This window comes from Hippoglossus hippoglossus, chromosome 2 (genome assembly GCF_009819705.1).
Source record: "Hippoglossus hippoglossus isolate fHipHip1 chromosome 2, fHipHip1.pri, whole genome shotgun sequence".
Lineage (NCBI taxonomy): Eukaryota > Metazoa > Chordata > Actinopteri > Pleuronectiformes > Pleuronectidae > Hippoglossus > Hippoglossus hippoglossus.
In genome coordinates, this window is record NC_047152.1 from 5,989,414 (window position 1) to 6,014,182 (window position 24,769).

Consider the following 24,769-nt stretch of genomic DNA (forward strand, 5'->3'; position numbering starts at 1 on the left):
GGTGGATCCATGCACATTTAAAAAAATGTCTCCTGCTCAACCCTGAACGCTGTAAATGTTCTTTAGAGAGATTCAGCAATAATATCTGTGCAGCCCTGATAATGAGGGCACTGCTATGTGGATATTCAGAAAGATGCACTGCTGTGGAGGCAGAATACTCACTTGAGGATATTTTAAAGCAAGGTATCAAACTCACAGCATGAAACGACAATATCTATACATGCTACAGCCAAAACCAATCCGATCCCTGAGATGAGACAAACAATACAGCTCAAGATCCAATATAATAAAGAAGTGGAGATGAAACACAGTGTGGAAAATACAATTTTTTTTTTTTTTTTTTCAGTGCGAGGGTTCAAATAGGCGAACGGGGCAGGAAGATCAAACCACAGCCACAGTCTGGTAATCTTAAGGAAAAACAAAATCATTCAGAAGTTTTTTAATTTTTCAAAAGTCCCCAAGTGGAGACGGTGAAGATGAGTGGAGAAACCTCGGGGTGACCTCAAATTCAGGGGGAAAATAGAGTGTTTGAAAAATAGTGTTTTAAAATATGTATAAGAAGAAGTTTACCAACTTTACCTTGGGATATTTGCACATTTACCCACACTGACATACAATTACTGTAAATTATTTACATTGAACCATATGTTTTTCGTAAACACACTGGATATATGAATAGAGGCAGGGCTTACTTTAAATGTAGCTGTTTCTATCGTTGCTGGACTGTCTGAGCTAACAGCTGGACTGTCTGAGCTGTCAGCAGGCTAATCAATATGATGCTAAGAGGTGAACAGGTTAAAGAGCTGCCATTTCAAGTGACCACAGAATTTCACCATCTTTTGAAAGGTCAAAGCAGTGGACGGCCAATAATCCACAGAATTATTGTCCCATTTGAATATAAGAGGAGCTACACACATGAATATATCACAATAGAGGTATTGTAATGGTAATTATAATAATATTAAAGAGGCATCATTCTGTTTTTGTTGTTGCTTTAAATGTTGTAGTGTAGCTGCTCCTCTATTGTTTGGTAACATGAGTATTTGCAAAATTTCTGTGTCAATTTAATGTTAATTCCGTCTCTTTCACTCACAGACTATCTATCATAGATATTTGTAAATCACTTCTGTCTCAGTGTACTTTGGAGGTATAAAGACAAACTGTCTGGGTTTTGGGGTGTGATGAGAATTTCTAGTTAAAGCAGTGGGTTGAATTTTCAGTCGGTGTTCTGCAGGCATCTTCTTCTGCAGACTCTAAAAGCCCTGCAAGCAGCCCCCCCGAGGGTGAACTGCTTTATCACCTCACCAAACCAGTGGAGCAACAGACGAACATTTCAGCGCTCTGAGCGCGCGCACACACACACACACACACACACACACACACACACACACACACACACACACACACACACACACACGCACGCACGCACAGACGCACATGAAAATAAATGTTTTTGTTTTGTCTCCAGCTCTGTTTAACTTAATTCCTGTGGGTCTGAGAGTCGTGGCCATCCAGTCAGTCAAGACTGGCCTCTACATCGCCATGAATGGAGAGGGTCACCTCTATTCCTCGGTGAGCACACGTACAAACACACACATACACATAAGCATATGCTGGCCAGTTTGTGACATGTCACGGCGCACAGAGCCGTTGTGTTCGGCACGGCTGTCGTGGAGCTGGGCAGAGGCTGTATGTCATTCTTATTGCTCTTTTCTTTTTTGTGCAGCAGCCAGTCCTGCCGGAGGCTCACAATAATGTTTGTTTTTGGGAAACTGTTGCACTTTATTGCAAATGTGTCAGGTCCCAGGTGTTTGGTTCTGATCTGTGTCGTAAACTGTTCCAGGATTTCAATAAGAGGCAAACAGACATATCATTGAATCTCTGGTAATTTATTTGTAACCTCCAGTAGGGAAACATTTTAATAATTAAATTTTCATCAAATTGGTAATTTATTTTGACTTAATCTAACAACTTGCTTTGCAGTGATTCAGGAAGAGAAGCTTTTAACTGTCATGAAATAAGCAAATTGGGTCAAGATGTGATTCAAGATGTTTTTCACCTGATTCCTTTAACATTGCAAGATACAATTTTCAACATTTTAACTCTTTTCCCATCTATGAATATATTTAAAATTTAGTTAAGTTTAGCTTATTTGATTTTTAGAGAACTTTTAGGCCTTGATCCTTAGTTTTCTCTATCATTTAATCTAATCATTTAAAGTAACATACTAACAACAGATTTCCTCCTGCTTTCTTCTCATTATCAGCTGGGTGAGCACTGGGTGATTCTAGCTGCTGTATAAACCATAGCATCCTCTGTGTCCAGAGACTTGAGTCTTTCTGCAGGGCGGCTCCTGCTCTGTCTGAAGGACCGCTATACTCCGAGCAAATAAAGGGAAATAAATAATGAGCGCTTTAAACTAATCTTTATCTAAATCTTACAATATGCAACTTACATTCAGGCTTAAAATTAAAGTCGAATTTGTGGGACAATAAAATCAAGTCATTATGTATGTTGTTCCGAAGAAGTGGCACAGAGACGCAATTGATAAATTCTTAAAGATCAATCTAAAAGGAAAAGGAAAACGTGTCCAGATAAAAATTATATGAACTTTCTTTTTCGTTCTTGTGAAACGCCTGGCTGTGTTTATGATTGAGACAAGAATGCAGAGTCAGAGCAAGCGGTGCATAATAACACAAGAAGATGGAGGTGGTGAAGAGCAAGTGGAGGGGTGGAGGACAGAGGGGAGGTGAGGTAGAGGCGTAGCGACCGACCGCGAGAAGATCTGCTCGAGCAGAATATGAATTATTTCCACGCTGACTCTTCGGAGAGAGTTCACACTCCTTCACTGATGTCTCTTCTACATCACATCGTCCCTCTTACCTCCCCTCCATTTCTTTGAGATGACAGGTGCAGGAGAGGAGCGGAAAGGAGGCGATGGGTGGAGGAGAAGACGGGAAAGGTGATGGAGAGAGGAGGCGAAAGTGGGTGGGTGGGAGGGAGAAAGGAAAAGGCAGAGAGAGGAGAAAAGATGAAAGGAAGGAAATGAAAGGGAGAGGTGAGAGGAATAAAGGTGAGGCCAGGACAAAACATGAAAAAAAAAGACGGAGCGGGGAGAAGAAAGGATTGGGTGGGAGGCAGAAGAAAAGAGGTGAGGAAGAAATGGGACATGGAGGTATAATGAGGAAAAAGGTGTGAAGGGAGTAAAAAGGTTGTATACAGAAGATGAAAAAGGGGCAGTGGAAGGAGGGAAATTGATGGTAGAGGAGAAAAAATCTAAAAGAAGTTTGCAGACAAGAGGAAAGAATGGAGATGAAGGAAATAAACGGTTATATACAGAAGAGAAGAAAGATGGAAATAAGAAAGAAGATGGAGAGGAAGGAGGACGAAACAAGGAGAGGCATCAAGGAATGAAGAGATGCAGCGACGGAAGGAAATAGTACATAAGATAAAGAGGAAGAAAGAAAATAGCTGTGGACGGGGATGAGAGGAAGAGAAAGAAAGGAGATCTGTGCTGCTCTGCTCGTCTTACTCAGCCTGTCGCTGAAAGTCACAGATGCATGAGGGCTGCCTGTAAATAATTGAAGAGGGGGAGTTCCCCCCAACACACACACACACACACTAAACACACTGAATACACACTGTAGAAATCCCCTCTAAAGCTGCGTCGACGGAAATTGTGAATGTTTGATCATGTTCCAGTTCAGTGACTGAGGTGCAGGCAGCGGCATGACAACAAATACATAAATTAAATACAGCAGGTCTAATTTAACGTGATATCACCGCTTCCTGATGTTTAATTGGTTGCTGCTGTGAAGGTCCCGACAAGTGTACTGTGCGGTGACGGTGCCTTCGCTGACGCTCATTAAACATTATATCGCAGTTTGTTTTTATCCTGGTTGTTCGCTTTAATGTATTTTTGTAATTGGTTCAGTTCAGGTTCACACACACCGAGCAGCTTATTTATTGAGTTTCTTCATTTCTTTTATCCTCCCAGCTTCGTTATTGTGGGGGTGTCAGGAAGTCGATACAAATCTGATTCTAGTTCCTGTAACTCCGCCAAAAACACACGGGGCAGTTGTCACCACTCTTTGTTATAACGTGTTCCAGATAGATCATTAGTCTGCAGCGTTTGGCCCTCAGAAGCATTTTTATGTTTCAATATGTTGGGTAGAAGGTGATAATACATCTCTTCTTGCACTTTCTTGGTTTGTTTATGTTCACTCATAAGTGTTACGTTTTTCTGCTGCTGCGAAAGAAAGGTAACAAACACATAGAAGAACAAATAACCTGAGATTCCTGTTTTACATCCATTTTGCTCTTATCCAGGTTCATAACTTTAATTTGTGTTATTACTTAAAAAAGGTTTACATGCTCTGAAAACAGCTTTTTCTTATTTTCTTATGTTTGTCAATGTAGCAACCTATTACTATGATAATTGAAAAATCTATTTTATACCCACTCCCTGTCTCAAAAATAAACATTTAGGACATGTCCTTGTGTGGCGTGTTCTCCATACAGCAGAGCTAGTTAAGTCTGAGCCTGTTCTGCTTTCAATGAGATTCTCTATCCTCTAATTGCAAAGTGTTAATGATATGCTGCAAACTTAGTTATACATGGTAGGACCTTCTTATTAATCCCAGATCCCGGGCATCTGGCGGTGTGTGGTTGTGCATGCACGTGCACGTGTGTGGGTTTTTGGTGTGTGTGCGACTAACAGATGGCACAGTGCAATGAGCTGCAATGTGATAATTACTGAGCATGCTGGGGAAAGGGGGCCGGGAAAAAAAAGGTGCTGATGAGTTTGGGACTCGGTGTGTGTTTATGTGCGAATGGAGTGAGGAGAGTGTGTTACTGTGCAGAAATGTATTAAAATGCACATGTTGGTGTGTGTGTATATGTGTGTATGTCTCAGGGTTGTTAGGTAGGTGTCAGGATGTCGGCACAGAGGTGAAAGAGGAAATTGAGTTTCCTCTAATACGCTGCTATTACTGCTACTCCTACTACTGCTACAAGAATAAGGTGAGACAGAGGATAAACAATAATATGTGAGGGATGAAATGATGTACAGGATTTAAAAAGGCTTTCTTGTTGCAGAAAAATCCCCAAGGAGACAAACAAGAACATTTGAATCTTGGGTTGTTCTCAAGTACATTTTGTGGATGTAATGAGGTAAATACGGTCATGACATAATGTCTAGATCATGACTGAGGCTCTTGTGAGGCTATCTTCTTGAAATCTGAATAGTGCTGACTGTCCACCAGCCAAGATTAGAAATGGAAATGTATTCCTCCATGCCAGCTCCTCTGAGTTAGACTGTTAGAGCCCCAGTCTGACTGCTCGAGAGCCCCCGGGAGCCCAAACACCATCAATTCAAGTCCACTCTCCATCCGTCTCTTTCATCCGCATGTTGATCCTCTTGTTTATTTGCTGGTACTCGTATCTCCTCTTTCTACCTCTGTCCCTTTAAGTCCAGGTATCTTCAGGTCACAAACATGTCTTTAAGTACTGCAGGGGTCGGCAAATAGCCTGCAGTCGTTTTAACAAAGATTTAGTTTGAGAAATCCGTAATTATACAGGTGAAGCTTCACAGCGTGGACAGCTCCTGGTGCTGAAATGAAGTCTAAGACATAACACTCACTATTATAAAGAATATGAAATCTTTCTCCACTATTACATCTCACCCATACTTATCCTGGCCCCTCATTAACTTAGGCTTGAGTCTCCTGCAGTGGCCTCAGGGTTCTGACCTGACCCTTAGCTGCATGTCCTCCCAGCACTCCCACTCCCCCCATCATGCTGCTGTGCTACCTTTGAACCGACTAGCTCTCCTGGTAGTGCTGATGCACTGCACACACATTGGAGATTTACTGTAGTAAATGGAGGCTTTTTCTACATTGTGCATCCGTCCTTCCATTTTCTTTTCACATTCTGTACTTCTGCATCTCTCTCTCTCTCTCTCTCTCTCTCTCTCTCTCTCTCTCTCTGTGTGAGATACATGTTTTCTTACAACAGGTTGCTTTGAATGAACATAAGAGTGTGTGAGTGTGTACGTAGGTGTGCGCTTCCATTCATTACACAGTCGGTACGGTACTCAGACAGAGTGAGTCCTGTGATGTCTACATCCAGAAAGATGAGAGGGAGGAGGAGTGGCAGAGAGAATAAATGTTAGCCATGTGAGTCATGACACACACACACACACACACACACACACACACACACACACACACACACACACACACACACACACACACACACACACACACACACACACTTTGTGGTGACTAGAGAATGAATGAGTTACTTTTCAAAGGTGCCGCTCTGTGAATAATGACATTAAAGTAGCACAGACGCAGACATCACACTCAAACAGCGACACCATGGAATGAAATGAGCTGAGTCAATAAAGGAAGTGAGAAGTTTACAGACGTTCTCTCCTCTCTTTCCCGAACCGGTCCTTACACCGCGTTGCTGCAGCTGTAACGCACCTGATCCAATTAAGAGCCGCACATTTTCATACCAGTGTAATTGGATGAAGTGGTTGAGGAACACGCTGAGAGCGACTGTGATCGTAGTCAGATTCCAGCTTTGATTCCGTGTGTCTGGGCTGCAGGACGTCCTCACATCCCCTCCTCTAACCACGCTCTTAACTCTTTTGTTGTCGCACTTTTCTTCCACTCCTCCGCCTTCTTCTCCGTGGGCTTCTTTTCTTTAGAATGATTTGTTTACCCACAATTCCCCTGGGTAATTAGTGCTGTGATAATAACTGGTGTTGGAAATAAACACACCCACTCACTAAGCAGCACACACAAACAGACGCAAACGCCGACACATGTATTTACATACACATAGGGGTGAAAAAAACAACTTAGTAGTTTTATCCTTCCACAAGATGTAGTTTGAATTAATGATTAAAAACATGACAAGGTTGAAGAGGTGTGTTTCTCAGTAACGTATTTTGATTATCTTTTTTCTATTTTTTCATATTGTATTGATTCCAACTATATCACACAGCCACAGCCACTCTCAGGTGATAAATCTGACTTTTTAAAAGTAAAATTTTTTAGGCTGCAGTATTGAAACATGACGATATTATGTTTATTTCTTTAACCTTTAACCTGCTTGGCAAGTATCTGGAAACGTTCCTTAAAAACTGAGAGAAGGAGGAGTTTTCCTCCAGCTGCCGCAGGTACGATTCCGACCTGGCCCCTTGCTCTTTCTCCCCTTGTCGTGCTGTGTAGCAACATTTCTGAGGAGGTGCACATTCCTGCAACCTGTTAAGTATCCGTCTATCTGCAGTCAGTCACTTAGACAGTCTGTCTTTAGAGTGAGATCTAGGGGTCACCAGCCTGACCTCTCTACCCTCCATTACAGTATGATGCCACTCATCCAGCTCCCTTTCACAAGCCATGTTCCCAATCGCATGTGGATTAAAGGCTTTTGAAAATTATAATCATTGTTGTGCTTCTACTGGGAGGCTCCCAGTGGCCAGCAGTCAAGCTGTGTCAGCACTGGGCAGCTGATTGCCATGTGTTATTAGTGCAGCCTGGTGCGGGGCCAAGAGTTAACTCTGTGTTTCCCCAGTTGTCACTTATTTTGAAGTCTTTAAAGCCTCTGCACACCGACAGGCAGGAGTTTACTGTGTCCATACGAACACTCCTTCTGCATATTCACATGCAGAATCTTTTTATAGAGATTATTGAACACTAAGCATACAACTTCTTCGAGGTCCATTTTAAGGCAGCAAGTGAGTGTGGACAAATTAGGTTTTGACTGACAGCTCCATTCTCCTGTTAAATTTGTGGCTTCCATGAGGGTCGTTATTTTTTGGGGGTTTTGTGACATCATAAATTCCCACCTTTGTTCCACACAGCTTCAACCTGGCTAGGTGCAATCAGCCGGGGTAATTAACCACACGTGTGGGTGTGCAGAGGCTTTAATGGATGCGGGACAAAGTGCTGCCTGCATCAATTTAGTCTGTTTTGGAGCTTTGGAGGATATTTAATATGTTAATGGCCTCTGTCTGATTATGGCAGTCTGAAAAACAGCACCTATTCAGCCTAGCTTGTGTGACTGTGTGCGTTGTGTTGCACGCATGTGTGCGGCGTATTCGCCTCCACTATATCTCTGCAGCGCACAAAGAAATGACAGAGTGAGGGGGGAAAAAAAGAAGAGCGATGAGAGAAACAAAAGATAAGAGAAGGGAGAGAGAGAGAAAGAGAGAGAGAATCCCCTGCTGTTTTTCCAATCAGGAGGCGTCGTCCTCCTCGCCGAGTGATTTATTCTCTCTTCTCGCCTCCATGTCCCATTTTCCAAGCCCCCCCTCACGCTCTACTCCACCCCACCCTCCACGTCTTTCATTCATTCTTTCTCCCCGTCTTCATCTTCCTGTGGGCAGCTTGAGAACATACCTATTTAGAAATGACGACAGAAACACATTCAGGCAGCCGGCGTTGTTAAAATGACTCACCTGTAAGGCTCTCGTCTGAAGTAATTCTCACAGTTCACTCTTTCTTCCCACTCCGAATTTAGTCGGGAATAAACGCTGCTTCAAATATCAGACATCTTTTTATATTAAAAGCAACATTTAAGTATTTATGACCACACTTACTAACAGAAATGGGCGAAGATGATCCTCCTATAACGAATGAATAATGAATCTGGGGTGCAGGCTGGGAATAAATATACGTATTATAAAATGTATCTAATTCAGGAACGAAAAATACGATGCTATTAATACAAATCAAAGCCATGGTTACCAAAGGAGAACATTTGATCTGTGGCGGCGTGTTTGTTTGTGTCGCTGACAATGCCAATGAATGGAACACTCATTCATTATCACCTGTCTTGTTTTGTCACCAGCCAATCATTTAGTCACATTTCACATCCCGGCGAGCCCTCCTGCACCTCCCTCCATTCATCCCCTAGAGCCACAAGTGTGTGTGTGTGTGTCAGTGTGTGTGTGTGTGTGTGCGTGTGTATGTGTGTGTGTGAGTGTGATCCCTTGCAGCTGGTGCCACCCAGCCCTACCCTTATTAAGTGTCGTCCTGTGTTAGCATGAGAGCACAAGATGTAACACACTATATGTTAAATACCCATTGCAAGTGTTTGTGTGCGTGTTTCTCCCTGTCTGCCCACCGCTCACACACACACACACACACACACACACACACACACACACACCCACTGACCCCTCCCTCTCAGCGCTGGTTGGTTGCCACGGCTACAGTGTCGCCTCTCTTCCTCATGTTGCTATGAGACTCGGACCAACAGACCTGAGCTGAATGACAATGTGTCTGTGGCTTGATGGCAAGAGGCCCACAACAACCAATAAGAGACGGTCTAGACAAACACTTCCCATTCTGGGGTCTGGGGACCTCGGGGGTGATTGTTTGGTTTGGCAGGAGACTCCTCCGCCATTTGAGGAGTAGTTTGTTACCATTATTACTTTTCACTTCCTCAGCAGATGTCTCAATGAGGAATTTGTGTCCGTCATTGAATGCTAGATAATTATGAGTGCATTTATGAAATCTGTCTGATAAAAAATATTGGCTCAAGACAGGAAGATTCATACAGTGATAAATAAAACCCATTTCATTACAAATGAGGAATTAAAACACAATTATTTTCTGTTGTTTTAATGTGAACAGTGAATAATTTAGTGACAAGAGAATAACTCAGCTCCCCCCCCCCCCCAGCTCTACAAGTCTACTCTATTAGCTCATTGTTTTGGTTTTCACTCAAAACTGCTTCGTTAATGGTTTGACCCGCAAATCAAAGTTAGAGACCTGCTAGTGAAGACAGCAGAACATCCATCAGCTAAAGAGGAACAGATCAAGATCAAATCAGAAGCTTTCAATTTACCAGTTGATTTCCAGTTCGACCTTCACCTACGGTCATGAATACAAAAAGAATATAAGCAGTCGGAATTTGTTTCCTACATCTGGTGGTTGGACCTTAGATGCAGGGGTTCGGACATTTGTGAGGAGCTTCAGTAAGAGATGGAAAACATGGCTGAGGAGAGGGATGTCTTGAACATCCTACTCACGAGACCCAATTTCAGATTAGCGGAAGATGATGAATAACTTAACTTTGTCCAAATACAAAGAGAAGATAACGATAACATCTATGTAGTGTAAAAGATAAACTTGGTATCTTTATTCTTTACACTATTTCCTCTTCACCGGTTTCACAATTTATCGAGATAAAATGAAAAGTATTTTCCGTTCTTTGAATAAACGAAACAATTTTAATTTGTCACATTTTTCCAGTATTTTATTGACTTATTCATTTTTAAAAATCCAACAAACTTACAAGTTGCACATCCTTGAAAAACCCTGCTATCCCAGACTATATTCACTTCATATGAGAAAACGGTGGAAACTTCCTACTTGAAATCACACATCATTGACCTCGGCTTTAACATGTCACTATTGCTTGAGAAACTGCAGGAGGAAATGTCCTCTTCCTCTCTGACCTCCCCTAAAGAAGAATATTTTATGTCAGGCTGCCTTTTCTACTCGCTGTGAATCTGTCATCTAGCAGACACTAGATAGAGACCATTTCTTCCCTCTCCCGGTAAGAATAACACCTTGTTTCTGTGCTGCAATATGCTCGGCTGGAGGTGCCAGCACCCATGGAGGAGAGTTTTGACACATAACGGCAAAGCAGATGTGGGTGGGCGGGTGAAATCTTTTGGGCTTTGTGTCCCCAGAATTCTATCTGCTTTTTTCCCCCCTTTTATCTGTTTAGTTTCTTATTCATGTGCACACAGAGGGAGTGTTGGGGGAGAAAGACGGGTCAGAGCAATACACCATAAAGAGAGTGTTGTGCTGCTACTGTCTGTCTATGGCTGGTCAATATGGTTTCATTATTTTTTATAGCAGCCCTCAGACCAGAGAAACCCCCTCCCAGTTGTGTGTGAGAGGATTTGGTCTACAGGTTTAATGGGTGAATTTGAACCCACATGGATTCCTGAGACCAGTACAGCAACAAATATTAACTTATATGTCAAATAATGAGCTGATTTCAAACACATATGGAGCCTGACTCCTCCTGCTGCTGTGTGTCTGTCCCCAATTCTCTCTCCTCATTTCACACTTGTACTGTCCTCTCAATAAAGACAAAAAGGTAGAGAAAATATCATTAAAGAAATAAATAATGAGGTGATTTCTTTCTATCTTTTTATTTACTTAAAGGGACAGTTCACCAAACAATGAAAATTCACTCATTATCTACTCACCCCTGTGCTGATGGAGGGGTGGGTGAAGTGTTTGAGTCCACAAAACAATTGTGGAATTTCGGGGGTGGACATTTAGGCTCTTCAGCAGTTTTGGAGTAATCCTGCTAAAAAACAAACGGCAATTAAATAATTTCATTCATCGTAGAAAAAATAAGTGAAACACTTCAACCAGTCTTTTTATACTATCTTAAAAAGGTCTAAATATGATTGTTGTCTTTTAGGCAACAACGCAGTATTCATTTTGTGGAAAAAACCCAATTGATTCACACTGAATACTCTGTAATTTCTTTCTGTCTCTTTGTGTTTCTCCTCAGGAACTGTTTACAGCAGAGTGTAAGTTTAAGGAGTCGGTGTTTGAGAACTACTACGTGATCTACAGCTCTATGCTCTACAGACAGAAGGAGTCGGGCCGGGCCTGGTTTCTAGGCCTCAATAAAGAGGGTCAGGCTATGAAGGGCAACAGGGTCAAAAAGACCAAACCAGCTGCACACTTCCTGCCTAAACCTATAGAAGGTAACATACTGCACATGCATGCATTCAACTTATTATTGTTTGGAGTTTCTTTTCTAATTTTGAATCTTTTCTCCTTCCTCTCATCCAGTTGCAATGTACCGTGAGCCTTCACTGCACGATGTAGGGGAGGCGGTGCCTAAAGTCGCCGGGGGCCCGCCTTCCAAAAGCACAACCAGCGAACCCGTGGTCATGAACGGTGGAAAACCAGTCAGCAAACCCAACAAGGAGGCGACATAACCCCGCCTCCATTTTCTCGCCCTCTTCTGTCTGACCAAAGGCCGGGGAAAAGCCAGAGACTCGCCCCACTGCTGCGCTCTCAAATAAAAAAAAAAATCAAGCAACATAAGGTAACAAACACAAACAACATCTCAACTTCTGACTGGTCAGCAGTGGGGCCGCACATCCCGCCTCACCTCTGTCCCTATTGGATGGATCAGGTTGTTGTGGGGCGGGGGCCAGGGGGACAGAGCGCTGCGGCTGGTGGGAAGATGAGGAAGAAGACGGGCCACTGCCAGCCAGATATTTTGGAACTGGGACAGTGGCATGCCCTCGTATTAGAGACTTCTTAAAGAAAAAAGAAAAAAAATCGTCTTCACCGGTATTTTTCTGTGACAATCTATAAGATCGAGGCCCCTGCTTCCTCTGCTCGCTGCCCTGTTTTCTGTTGCCAGGTTTGCTTGCTCACTAGTGGCTACACATACTCAACCGCTGGGATTCGATCTTTGAGTAAAGCAGATTAAAAAACATCAGCAAACATGTGGCAGGGAGAACAAACACTGATGATTCAATTAAGACTTGGCACAGGTCATTCCGTATGAAGCTTACAATGACATGTACCTGAAAGTGGCACTGTGCATTACATACGAGGCAAACACACCCGTTAACCTGTCTCTGATTTTCATCACTTGCAGTATATCTCCTCTTATTTGAGACCACTTAGCTTAAAGCATGTTTGCCTTTCAGCATTCCTTTATAATCTCTCTGTTCGGTGGTTTATTATCCCGCACACACAAAGCACTAGTGATTATCGAGCTACATTGTTGAACAGACAAAAAAATGTATTTCAGTTTCTACCTCTCTTTTTTTTAATTTTATTTCTTCTTTCCCTTGAATGAATGATACGATTTCTGACACAAGTGTAGCTCTGGAGATGATGTGTAGCTGAAAGCGGACAGAGTTCCACAAAGTCCCTGTAGCAACACAGAGATTACAGGGGGCGTGCTGACGTCCAAGCAGAACGGTAGCAGTGTTTACATGGAGTAGCATATATAGTTGAGTGGGATGGGCCAGAACGTCGTGCTTACGTCTGTTCCCTTCCCAGGTATTTGAAATTAAAGGTAGAAATGAGGGTAAGAGTTAACAGGGTAAATGAAGGTGATAAAGCCACTGTGTGCAGATACTTTCCAAGAACTTTCAAATAAGCACTTGAGGGCTTTAGTGGCCCACTTAGGCTAAGTCCACACAAATACGTGTTCGGTTTAAAATGGCGATTTAGAGCTTAGGAACCAAAACAAGGTGCCTCTCAATCTGAGAGGTCATACACGATTAACAACGAAGGAAAGAAGAAAAACCTCATTGGGCCTCGCGTAGTATTTAAATATGTCGTTCATTGAGGATGTTGCTCTTGTCTTGACAGTTCGTAAAAGTGCTTTTCATTTACAAGCTTGTCTTATATTTTGTTCTTATCTTAATCTGAAAAGTAAGTACAGCTGTTGGATAAATGTAGTGGAGTGAAAAGTTCAAACTGAAATGGTGACGTAGTAAGTAGCAGAAAATGAAAATGCTTAAAGTACAAGTGCCTCAAAATGTCCTCAAGTATGATACTTGAGGGAAATGTACGTTCCCAACACCGGTCTCATGTCTCGGCGTCAGTTTATCTGATATTCTGTGAGGATCCGAGCAAACTTGTAATCAGCTGTGATCACAAGTAAAATCATTTTGGAACTGTGAAAAATATATTTCCCCCGTAGCTAGGTGATCCATTTAGCATTTGAAACAGGGCCTAATTACAACAGATCTGACTGTTAATGGGCCCTGTCAGATCTGGTCTTTTCTGTTATTTGTTTGATTTAAATTAGTTTATGCATGGTCGGGATTGCTTTTCTGCAGGGCCGTGGACGATAATTTGAATAACGCTGTAATCGCATTAAAAGTCTTCACATAGTGGCTTTAAATAAGCCTGCACTATAAAAACTGTTATTTAAAAAGTATAAGAAATGTGTTTTCTGTAGAAAAACCATTAAAAAACAAATAGCTCTCATTGATCACAGGGGCAAAATGTGGGTTTTGTGTGTGCAACGTGAAGCTACAGGGCAGAAAATCAAATGAAATGGATTCCCATGCGTCGTCCCTCTCACTGTGACAGTCAACATGGCAGCAGTCTGTTCTGGACCTGAATCCTGTTGGACACCCGGGCCTTTCTGTTTACCCCTCGCTCTCTGACATCCAGTCTAGACGGCAATTAACTCCTCAAAAAGTTACACCAGTCGCCGGTCCTACCACTGAGGAGATAATAATACTGTGATCCCACACTTCATGTTAGTGTCAATGACAATGAGGCAGACACATGCTGATGAATATATTCAGTTTGAAACAGAAACCCTGTGTCTCTTTTGCTTCCCAATTTCGGGCGGAGTGAAATAATCACCGGCGCAACCAGAAGTACAAAGACACAATGATACAAAGCAGCCGCCCTTGACAAAAATCAAGGCTGCGCGATTAATCCTCCCAATTGTTCTGACATCAAACAAGCGTCAGCCCGAATCAGCTGCACGCCCCAGCCTCGGCAACAGGTGCCGCACGTGTCTGTGCCGCAGCTGAAACGTCGCACGCCAGTGAGGCCACTGTAACGCGTGGAGTGTCGTCCCGCTGTGAGGATTACACTCCGTAACTGAAGAGACTGTGAGAAGGCTCGACGGCTCACAGTGTTTCTAATTGGCATTTCTCACATTTTTTTCCCCTTCACATCACACCACATTGTTTCCCTCTCTCTCCTCTGATCTCATTAGCTTTGTCTTCTGGATGTGTGCAGCTTGGCCAGCTTTCATTACGTAAACTCACCCTGTCCAGTGTGTTCGTGCTGGTGTCAGCTCGTGGCCTTTCTGTTCTGTATTGGAAGAAAACAGTTTAAGGCTCATTAATGCTCAACGTTAGATATGTATACAGAAACCGACTGAGCCTCATGCCTCGTTTCCACCAAACTTTGTCCAAGAAGTGTATTATATTCCTGTGGCAACCTCCATGATCTCCGTTGTGTTGAGAAACTCTTTCCCTCCCAGTCTGGATTGTTTTAACCAGCAATCTAAAGCAACAGTTTTTGTCTGACAGAATTTCTCCCATGCGGCGTCTCTATCCATTTATAAAGAAATACATTTTTGTGCATTAAACACACAAAACTTTGTGGAAACGATCTGTTCTGTCCGTACTCTGGTGTTATTGTCGTCCGTGTTTGTGCACGTCTTACGGATACAGATGAAACGGAGCACTACCACTTAAAATCGTAGGGGGGGGAGTGAAGACCAATGGTTCAAGCGTAGGACACAAGTCTTATTGTCAGAAACTCCAGCCTCTGCGCTGCCCTATAGTGGATGTGTGCACAGAAGTCTGCAGGCAGTTCTTTTTCTCTTTTCAAACGTTAAAGCAGCATAAATGAGCCCTTAGAGAACCAGTTGCAAAATACTTAGTTATCAATGCCAAAATGTGTAGGAAGAAAAATACAGTTTCAAGAGTGTTCAGAGTTTAGCATTTTCAATGTTTGTGTCGACCAAACTGTAACACTGAAGTACACTCGACAAGTGATGTTAGTCCATCAGAAAGTGTTACATTCACTGAGAGTGTCTCTCTTCCCCAGCCGAGCTCAAGGTGTGAGATGCAGGGCGCCTGTAGGTTTATGCTAAAAGCTCAGCAGTTTTACACAACATTTGCAAACTCCAGCTTCATCCTGTCTGACGTTACTTTAAAAGCAAATTGGGATGGAAAAGAAGACGCCTTGTGACCAGTGTTGTGCACGTCACAGATATGTGGATGTACCATTTATCAACTATTTGTGACACTGGAAAAAAAGGTATAAAAAGAACAAAAAACCTGACAATCAGGTCTGTAAACGTAAAAGCCTTTTCTTTCGTGACCATCTATAGATACAGCCGGTAGCATGACTCCAGGATGCCAACTGCTCTTCACTGAATGATTATCAAGCAGCTAATTTGTGCTACACTGCTGGCAGAGGAATAGGAGGCAAATCCTCCTCAGATCGGAGAGGCCCGGCTTGTTAGGCCTGCAGAAGGGTTCACATCCTGTGAAAGCCGCTATTGAAGATCTGTGGGACAAGATATAATTACGGTTGAGGCCAGAGAAAAATGGCCTGGTTTCCTGGCTACTGACCAAAGCCTCTGCTACAATAGCGGTTCCAGGCTTGTAATCACAGTTCCTGGTTCAAACAACGAAGGCGCAATTACTGTCAGCGTCTCCTGAGAAATTTCTCCCCACTGGTGGTTAGCCAGGTACCAGGGCTGCAATTATGAGACGTCTAACAGCGAGCGCTGTGCAGGAAGAGAGCAGCTGATTTAATTAGACGTGAGCAATCATGACATCCTGGGTCACTTTTAATTTCCACATTCAAGTACCACTCATGTCTTCATGGCAGGTACACATGTAGCCATCTTACTCTCCTCTGAAAGCAGGGAGGCACAAAATGGACGAGACGTAAAAGACGTGACCGGGTGCACGTCGGAGACACGGGAACATGTAGTGCTTTAGCACTGTACTCGTGATGTAGCTTGTCTCCCTCAGGTTTTCTTTTTCCCCTGTTCCCCATTATTCCTCTTACAAAAGGCTGCCTTATTACATCAGAATGAGAAAGAACGAGGGTAAACGTACTCTCCTCCCAGCTGTTCCTTTCTCTGAATCCTCTCACCTCCCTCACCCCTCCGCACACACTCTCTCCATCCCATTTTACTTTTCAATTATCATTTGATCCCCCTGTCTTCTGTTCACTGTAAGTACGCTAGCTTTCGCTCTCTGCTCGTTTCGTAATCATGCGTCCAGAGAACTTATTCCCACCTCCTCTTTTCTCCTCCTCCTCTCTCGGGTTTGGACTGTTTCCCACTTGTTGCATGGTTTTTAAAAGAGGAAAGACGATGGAGGGGGAGGGGGGTAATGCATGTGGTAATGTAGGAAATGTGTTATCCGAACAAAACAAACATTTACAGCATAGCACCAGTAAAACTTTGCCTCTGGCTCATTCCTGTCACTGGTTTGCACTCTGACAGATGCGACGACGACTTTTGATATTTGCATTTTAAAGCTCTTTTACATTCATTTCCCTGTGGTGACAGAAACAACTTACAAAGACATATGGCTTTTTAAAACATTATCCATTATTGCAGTAATGGAGGAAAGAAATAATGAATCAAAATTACTTCACATCACTAACGTTGTTACACTAATGCATGTCAGACAGTGAAATTATGGCAAACGAGCATCAATGCCTAACTCCAGTCGCTGGAAACAGGAAAACTAAAATTATAAGATGAAAACACAAGAGTAATGGCTTGATAGTCTTTGCATCTTCTTTTAACAATGATTGACAGTCGTCCATCTTTATAACCACTCTACGTATACAACAAATCAAGCACCATCTTTCGATTTTCCATGGTTTTATTCTTACGCCTTTTATCATTTATTTTAATTCACTTAAATCATTGTAACCATCCAGTGTAGTTTATATTTTCAACTTTCTTCCCTTATCAAAATTTGGGGGTCAACGAACTTTAGGGTTATCACTGTGATATGTGGTGTGACCTTCCTAGAACGAGTCGGGAAATAACGACCAACAACAACAACAAGCTTGTGCATATAGTTGTATCAAAATTGCATTGTCAGAATTAATGTATAGTGTAAAGATGAAGGAGGTCACATTAAATATATTCATCTCCTGTCGTATTTTTCCAGTGCAAACCGTGCTAGTTGTGAGCCACAGGGAAATGTGAGTGGTGCAAACATTTAAAGGAAATCTCTCTCTGTCTGTCAGTAAATGTACAGTTACCTTTACATACATATTATGCAAACAGTTTGTCTGCACTGTACAGTTTGTGTCCAATGCATTGTATACACTCAGAAAACAACGATATTGAATAAAGGATTTATAGAAAGGAAGCGTGACTGGACTCGTTGATTGACTCTCTGCACATGTTTACTTTCACAGACATTGATACACGGCAGAACTGCATTTTTTTTCATGTCTTTAATATAAGCGCTCTCAGCATCCCAGCATCTCATACACTCACACACTTTCATCCTTGGTGTTGACTGAAGGGCAGCCTGCATTATCAGCCATTCCAGCAGCAGAAAAGTAGCAGGGGGTGACTGACTTTGCTCAGGAAATGGACAGAGAACTGTATTCAGCTGCTTGTACAGTCACACATTTAACAAAATATATCCTTACAGAGGAAACTGGTAAAAAGTTTGTATTTTACTTAGAAGTCTAGTTTTTAATTAGCTCTTCAGGAGTATTTCTTTTTTCAGGAATTGTATGTATAACACTTTCCTCGCCATGTCTGCAAACTTTATAGTAATTTAAGAAAATGAAATGACATCACGACATACTCACTCACTATTTAATAATATCTCATATTCATCCATATTCTGTATGTGTCCTCCTCTCTCTCTCTCTCTCTCTCTCTCTCTCTCTCTCTCTATTTCACAGTTATTGTCCAATCAATAAAGGCGTAATGCCCCCCCCCCCCCCTCCATGATTCATGCCGTCCTTCCACCAACTTTTCTGGAAATCAGGGATCAACGGACAGGGGTGAAAACACAACCTCCTTGGCGGGCGTAAGAAATGTTCTACTCACATGACACACCCATATTTTACTGATGCGTCGTGCTCTGATATCTTATTTTTATGACACTTGTGAAAATATGTTTTCATCGTCTCGTGCAATTTGTCTTCGTACTGTGCAACGCAACAGAGAGATGGTTGAACGAGCTGAGGCCCACGGGTAAAACGAGCGTTGGGCTTTTATTAAACAACACAACCAACCTATTTTTCCTTTGCACCAATTTACATCTTTGTTGTGCAGCGAGTGCAGTACAAATTTACAATTAATCAAAACAACTACAAAAGTAATTGCCGCGCAATAAACCGAGGGCCTCAGGGGCGGGAGGCAGCGGGGGGGCCTTGGAGTTAGAGTAACAGAGACAGGGAAATACACCACGAGTCAGTTTCCACGTAGCAGAATATGATGGAGGCAGCTCAAGTATGGAGAGAGCTGGAGGGACAGACACATGCTGAGAAGGTTGACAGGCAGGAAGATGCTCATCACACACACACACGGTGTCTGGCCTCCTTTTAAGTGACAGATGAACCAGCAAATACTGTAATTAGGTGAAGGTAATTAAAATGTGCATATGTAAATGTAATGTAAATGAGGTGTACTTTGAAGGGAAACATGGTGTTTAATTAGCGGGAAGGGGTTTCGGAAGGAGTCGAACTTTAATTATACCCAGTGACATGCTGCACGCTTCCCCTCTCACTCAGATGCTACTTTGAAAGATACGATTTGAGAATTCACGAGTCTCCTGTCGTTCCCCATCATCCCAGGTAATTTGTTCCTTAGTTTGTTCTGTTACCGCGAACACGGTGACATCCAGACTTTGTAGTTCCTGTCACGGTGACATCAGATGTATCAACTTGAACCTCGGCCTGCCAGGTCACCGGTGCCGCAGCGTTCAAACAAACACGTTACACTGCTCAACGACGACATCAGTGGCATCAACCAAATTAAATGAACTTCAACTTTAGTGGATGCACATTACCACATTCACTCACTATGTTATTTGGCTTGCCTCAACCAATGAGATCACTACGGCCAGCAGCTACACTAAAACTCCATTATGCACAAAGCAAAATGGCTGCACGGTAATCTCTTATTAAAAAGCAGCCAATTATAGCCGCAAAGCAAAATGACATTTTGTTATCACGCAGCACAAAATGTTTCGATTTCCCGTCTTTTTGATTAATTTCATTAAAACAGCATCGAGTTGGGATTTGTGGGTCTCTTATCTTCTGCAAACTCACACGCGCGCGCACACACGCACTGCAGAGGCAATGTGTTTGAGGTGGCATTCGGAGCGCACTCAAGAGCCTGTTTCCATCTCCCTCATCATCAAAGACAACAGGCGCTCCAGTACACGCACATACACACACACACACACACACAAAGCCATGCATCATAGATGGTTTTCACAGTCATCACAGCCACTTCAAGCCACCGTGAACATAAGTAGTGCAGCATGTAGCTCGACTCTCTTGCTGCCATCACTTCCCTTGGGGTTTTTTTTTTTTTTTAATGGTCTCATGTGAGGGGATTTTCCTCGGCCCTCAAAGTAGCTTTTAACTGACGCCAATATCTAATATCTAATAATGGAAATATGCAAAAAAATACGAGGTTTTGACACTATAGTGATATGTAAGACAGTTTCATTATATCGCCATGGCAACCAGGTTACTGTCAATCCCTCTGAAAGGTTAAGATTGTACCCCCCCACACTCACACGCTTGTAATTACTGCTTCTACATCTAATTTTCCCCGTTTGACTGAGGGAGAAATAATGAAAAGATCCAAGAAATGTATTCTTTCACGGCTCCGACGCAGGATCTAGATTATCACAGGTTAACAAAGGTCTGAGCAGACAATGAAAAATGTAATTTACTGACGTGTGTTTGTCTGGAAAGGGGTTCAAACATCTCATCAAGGTTAAAAAAATGCCCCTGCCTAAACTACGCACGTCACAGGTCAGACACATGTCAGTCTGTCACTGTCAACCGTTCTTCATCACTTCTCCCTGCTCGCCACCCCTCTTTCTTTCATTTGCCTCTTCTCCTCCTCCTCCTCCTCCTTCTCCAACTCCTTAATCACAATAACAACAGGAAGGGGATGATGAAGAAACATGAGGGCTGGAGGAGAGAAAGGAATAATTTATCTCCCAGGTGATAAGTGACATTTGATGGACACATACTCACACACACACACACACACACACACACACACACACACACACGATCTGAACAGAACAGAGCAGGATCCAGTCAAGCCAACACGCTGCCTGAATACTGATTAACCAATCAGAGCCCATTTCTGCCCAGCACCAGAGATACTCGTTGGCTGCCATGGCAACCAAGAAAGCATCACAGCTTAAAGGAGAGGGAGGAATCGCCTCTTCCTGTGTGTGTGTGTGTGTGTGTGTGTGTGTGTGTGTGTGTGTGTGTGTGTGTGTGTGTGTGTGTGTGTGTGTGTGTGTGTGTGTGTGTGTGTGTGTGTGTGTGTGTGTGTCCTCTGAGACAGGAAAAAGACATACAAAATTCTCATTTTAATGATTTTAATAATATCTCAATAAAACGTAAAGTTACATTTTTACATTTCAGGTCATCATGCGGTTCCTGTTTTATTTGTCATGTTGCAAACTCTTCCTGTCCTTTCACTTCCTGATTCTGGGTGACTTGACAATCCCAGGGCCCTGTTCTTCCTGCCAGGAAACCCCTTACACTCTGCATAGTTAATTCCCCAGGTGTGTAGATGTCGTTGATGCCTGTTCACAGGTTTCCTCATGTTTTTCCTTCTCTCGTATGAACCTTACTCGTCTTCCTTTAACTGTGAGTAACAACTTTTTACCTCCACTCTGCTCTTGTGTGTGTGTGTCTCACTTTCCTGCAAGTGTCACCGCTGCGATGTGAGAAGTCTCCAAGCGTATGAACTTGTCTGTGTTCGGCAGCCATCTTCGGCAGCCATGCTTTGAATCTTTCTAGTAAAGCTGCACTAACCAATATTTTTATATTAACGATTGATCTAATGACAAAACAGAGACTCAGTGTTGGTCTTTGTTAGTTGTAGTTCTTTTCCAGTAAGTTTGTCTTTACTTTGTTATTTGATGCTATAAAAACTTAAATGTTATGATGGACAGGGGCGACTGACTCACGATTGGTCAACGCTTGTATCGATTGGAACTCGCTGCCGTGGCTCCATCACCAGACTCTGGCTCCAAATGGTCAAGATGGCGATGTTCGTATGTGGGATGTTTTGGCTTCATTTCTGGATATGGGAGGAAGTAGGGACGCCATCATTGTTGACAGTCTATGTGACAAACGCACAGACCAACTGGAAAGTGCAATATTTGGCAAATCAGCTGTTTTGTGTTAAAAATCCACTGGACACACAGTATTTCTCTTCTTTTGCTCTGAGCAGCGTTTGGGTCGCAGTGTTTCTAACGCACTTTGAGGACTGTGAAGCATTTGTATTATCTGAGCGTCACTGGAAGAGAGAAAAGAGAAGCAAATTAAAGAGAGGGAGTGCCTTTGTCTCGCCGCTTCGCCAATATTGTTCTCAACTGTCATGCAAATGAGGCTCAGTGGCCTGAGAAACACGAGGAGAGGGATGAGCGGAACAAAAGGAGTCAATGAAAATCTGCTTTCTTATTTCATATAGAGCCAAAAGAAAGGAGGCCTCTACAAAGTCAATGTTTAGATCAAAATTTTGGGGATTAAGTTTGTTCACAGTACGTTTACATGGACACAGATATTCTGATATTAACCTGATCAAGATATTGTCTGAATGAGTCACTGCATTTTCTGATTACTTCAACCTGAATAAGGTCATACTGAATAAAAGAGGTAAAAGAAATGAAAAGGATGAAATCTGTATGAAAAATTACAAAAGATTTGAAGGAGTAAAATAATACAAATGAAAGATAGAAATGTATAAAATAAAATGACCTTAGTTTCGTGGTTGGACGTAATGTTGATGTGAGTCATCAGGCTCTGTGACATGTCATCAGGAATATGAATGACTCTCGTGTAAACATTAAAATCTGAGTAACGTCTTATTCAGAATAAGGTCAGTAGTCAGATTATCGGTGTCCATGGAAACGTGTCACTGTCTCTACAGTTCGAAGACATTTAGAGTACATTACAGAACTGCGTCACGTCAACACACAAACACTTGTATTTACTCACCCAATCCCAGAGATTTGGATTTCACCACGCAGCCCGGCCATGCTGTCGCTCTCTCACACACACACACACACACACACACACACACAGCCATGAGTCATCGGGTAGTTTTCACATAATCATGTCCACTTCAATCTGCTGTTACATATCGTCTGTATTGAGCAGTGCCTTGTTTAGCTTGAACACTGCTCAGATTTAAATACTTGATTCTGTAAGCGAATGCAGATTAATGCAAAATCCACTGTTGTTGATTATACACAATTTTATTCTCATAACGTTTGAGCAGTTTATTCATATTATACCTTAATGTCGGTGCAACCTCAGTGATGCACCCAGGGTCATGGGAGTGTTATTAGACATGGGATGGGGTGAGCAGAGAAAAAGACGAGTGGGTTATTACAAAGCTTTGCAAGGCACCTCAGCAGGTTTCATATATCCAAGAAAAACCTTCAATATCAGGATTCATAAATATTGCATTTCATATGAATATGATTTCCCTGGCCGGCTCTCACCTGACAAACACAAGCCAATATCTTACTATGATTTGGGTCACTCATTATCAACCTCTTCCGTGTAGGAAATCTCGCTTTACCGGCCTTTTCTAAGGAGGCGTGCCAGACTAACCGCTGGGCGCCCAGTATGCATTAAGCTTCAGTATTTTCTGTGAGGTAGAGGACGCACTAGAGGACAGAGAAGCTGAAAAAAGCTTTATGTTTCCTTTGAAACTGAAACAAGAGTTTAGAAGCCTGTGCAGATTATTTGGAATGATAATAATGTGAGTTTCTAAAAGCTAAAAAAGATACGTTTCAAACAATCTTCTTTGTGAAGAAGTGGAGCTAAAATGAACAGTGAACCATCCGGCAGCAGTTTGTTTTATCGATTTGTTCTACTATAAATACAGGACCGTGGCTGTGAAAGTGAAAAGAAGAAGAAAAAGCTCCAACTGGAATAAAGTAACCCGAGTTTTGGGTCTAACCGGTAACTCAGCATGTTGGTTCATTCACAAAAACAACCCCACTTTGTCAGGTGGGAGTCGTATCGGCTTTTTTCCCCTTCATTTTTAGAGGGCAGCTTTGAAGTCACAGCTCCGTGGTTTCAGAGAAATAGAAAACGCACTTCCTTTGGAGAGTTCTGAGAATAGGCCGCTTTATTTCTGTCTGCCTCTTTGCAGGTACGGTGGGTGAAAAGCGGACTGGAGCAGAGAGAGACAGGGGGGGGGGGCAGACAGAGAGATCAAGGCCCGACTGCAGCACAAAGAGCAAGAAAAATAAAGTGTTTTTCTTTGCTTTTAGGCAGCGGTAGGTGCGCAGGTTGGGTGACCTTAGCAACTGGTAGTGGAGTGGAACGTTTGATTGGCGACAGCAGGGTGTTCAAGCGGAAAATCAATATATTCTTTACTTACACATGCCTCACGTCTAGAAAAGGCAGATTTTCAGAGTAAAAGCTGCTTTGAGTTTCCTCACACAATAAAACCTTCTTTTTTTTTTCATAAGAGAAGCTTTTTAGCCCGATGAGTCAGACAGTTTTGTCCGTTGAGACGCGCCTTCCCTCAATTTCACCCCTGGGTGCTGCTGACACTCGGCCATTTTGGCTATTTCAGCCATTTCGGCATCAGCGCAGGTGTGTGTTCGCAGCTGTTATGGCAGTTACTCTAAATGGTAGGAAAAGGAATAGATTTAGTTAACCTGCTGTGGTGTACGAGGAGACCTTTTAGTAAAGCTGCTGTCAAGAGCAGGAAATGATTCAAGGCTTCAGTGTGTGTCAGTTCATCACATTAGCACTTTAAATTTCATCCGTAAGAACTAATATATTCATTTTTTCGCTTTTAAATTCCCTCCATTCGTCCTCTTTCTGGATAGTGGGAGGAAGTTTTTATTTACAGTCGATAGTCAAAACCAAGGTACAACTGTGAGATGGTTTGGTTTATCCGTGTTATACCCTTATAGAATAATTCAGCCTATAGTAAGTCTCCCTTATGATGATAAATATCTGTTGTATGGAGAAACAAA

General features: G+C 42.5%; 1 protein-coding gene across 2 annotated transcripts in view; it reads left to right on the top strand.

The window, feature by feature from the left end:
- The window catches only part of LOC117777141 (fibroblast growth factor 14-like), a 44,797-nt gene extending 29,069 nt beyond the window's left edge, over window positions 1–15,728 (top strand). For both annotated transcript variants that reach the window (XM_034611709.1, XM_034611719.1), the window contains exons 3-5: window positions 1,469–1,572; window positions 11,557–11,755; window positions 11,844–15,728. In XM_034611709.1, coding sequence (XP_034467600.1) covers window positions 1,469–1,572; window positions 11,557–11,755; window positions 11,844–11,992 — 452 coding nt within the window. In that variant the 3' untranslated portion in view covers window positions 11,993–15,728. The remainder of the gene's footprint in view (window positions 1–1,468; window positions 1,573–11,556; window positions 11,756–11,843) is intronic.
- Window positions 15,729–24,769: the final 9,041 nt, after the last annotated feature.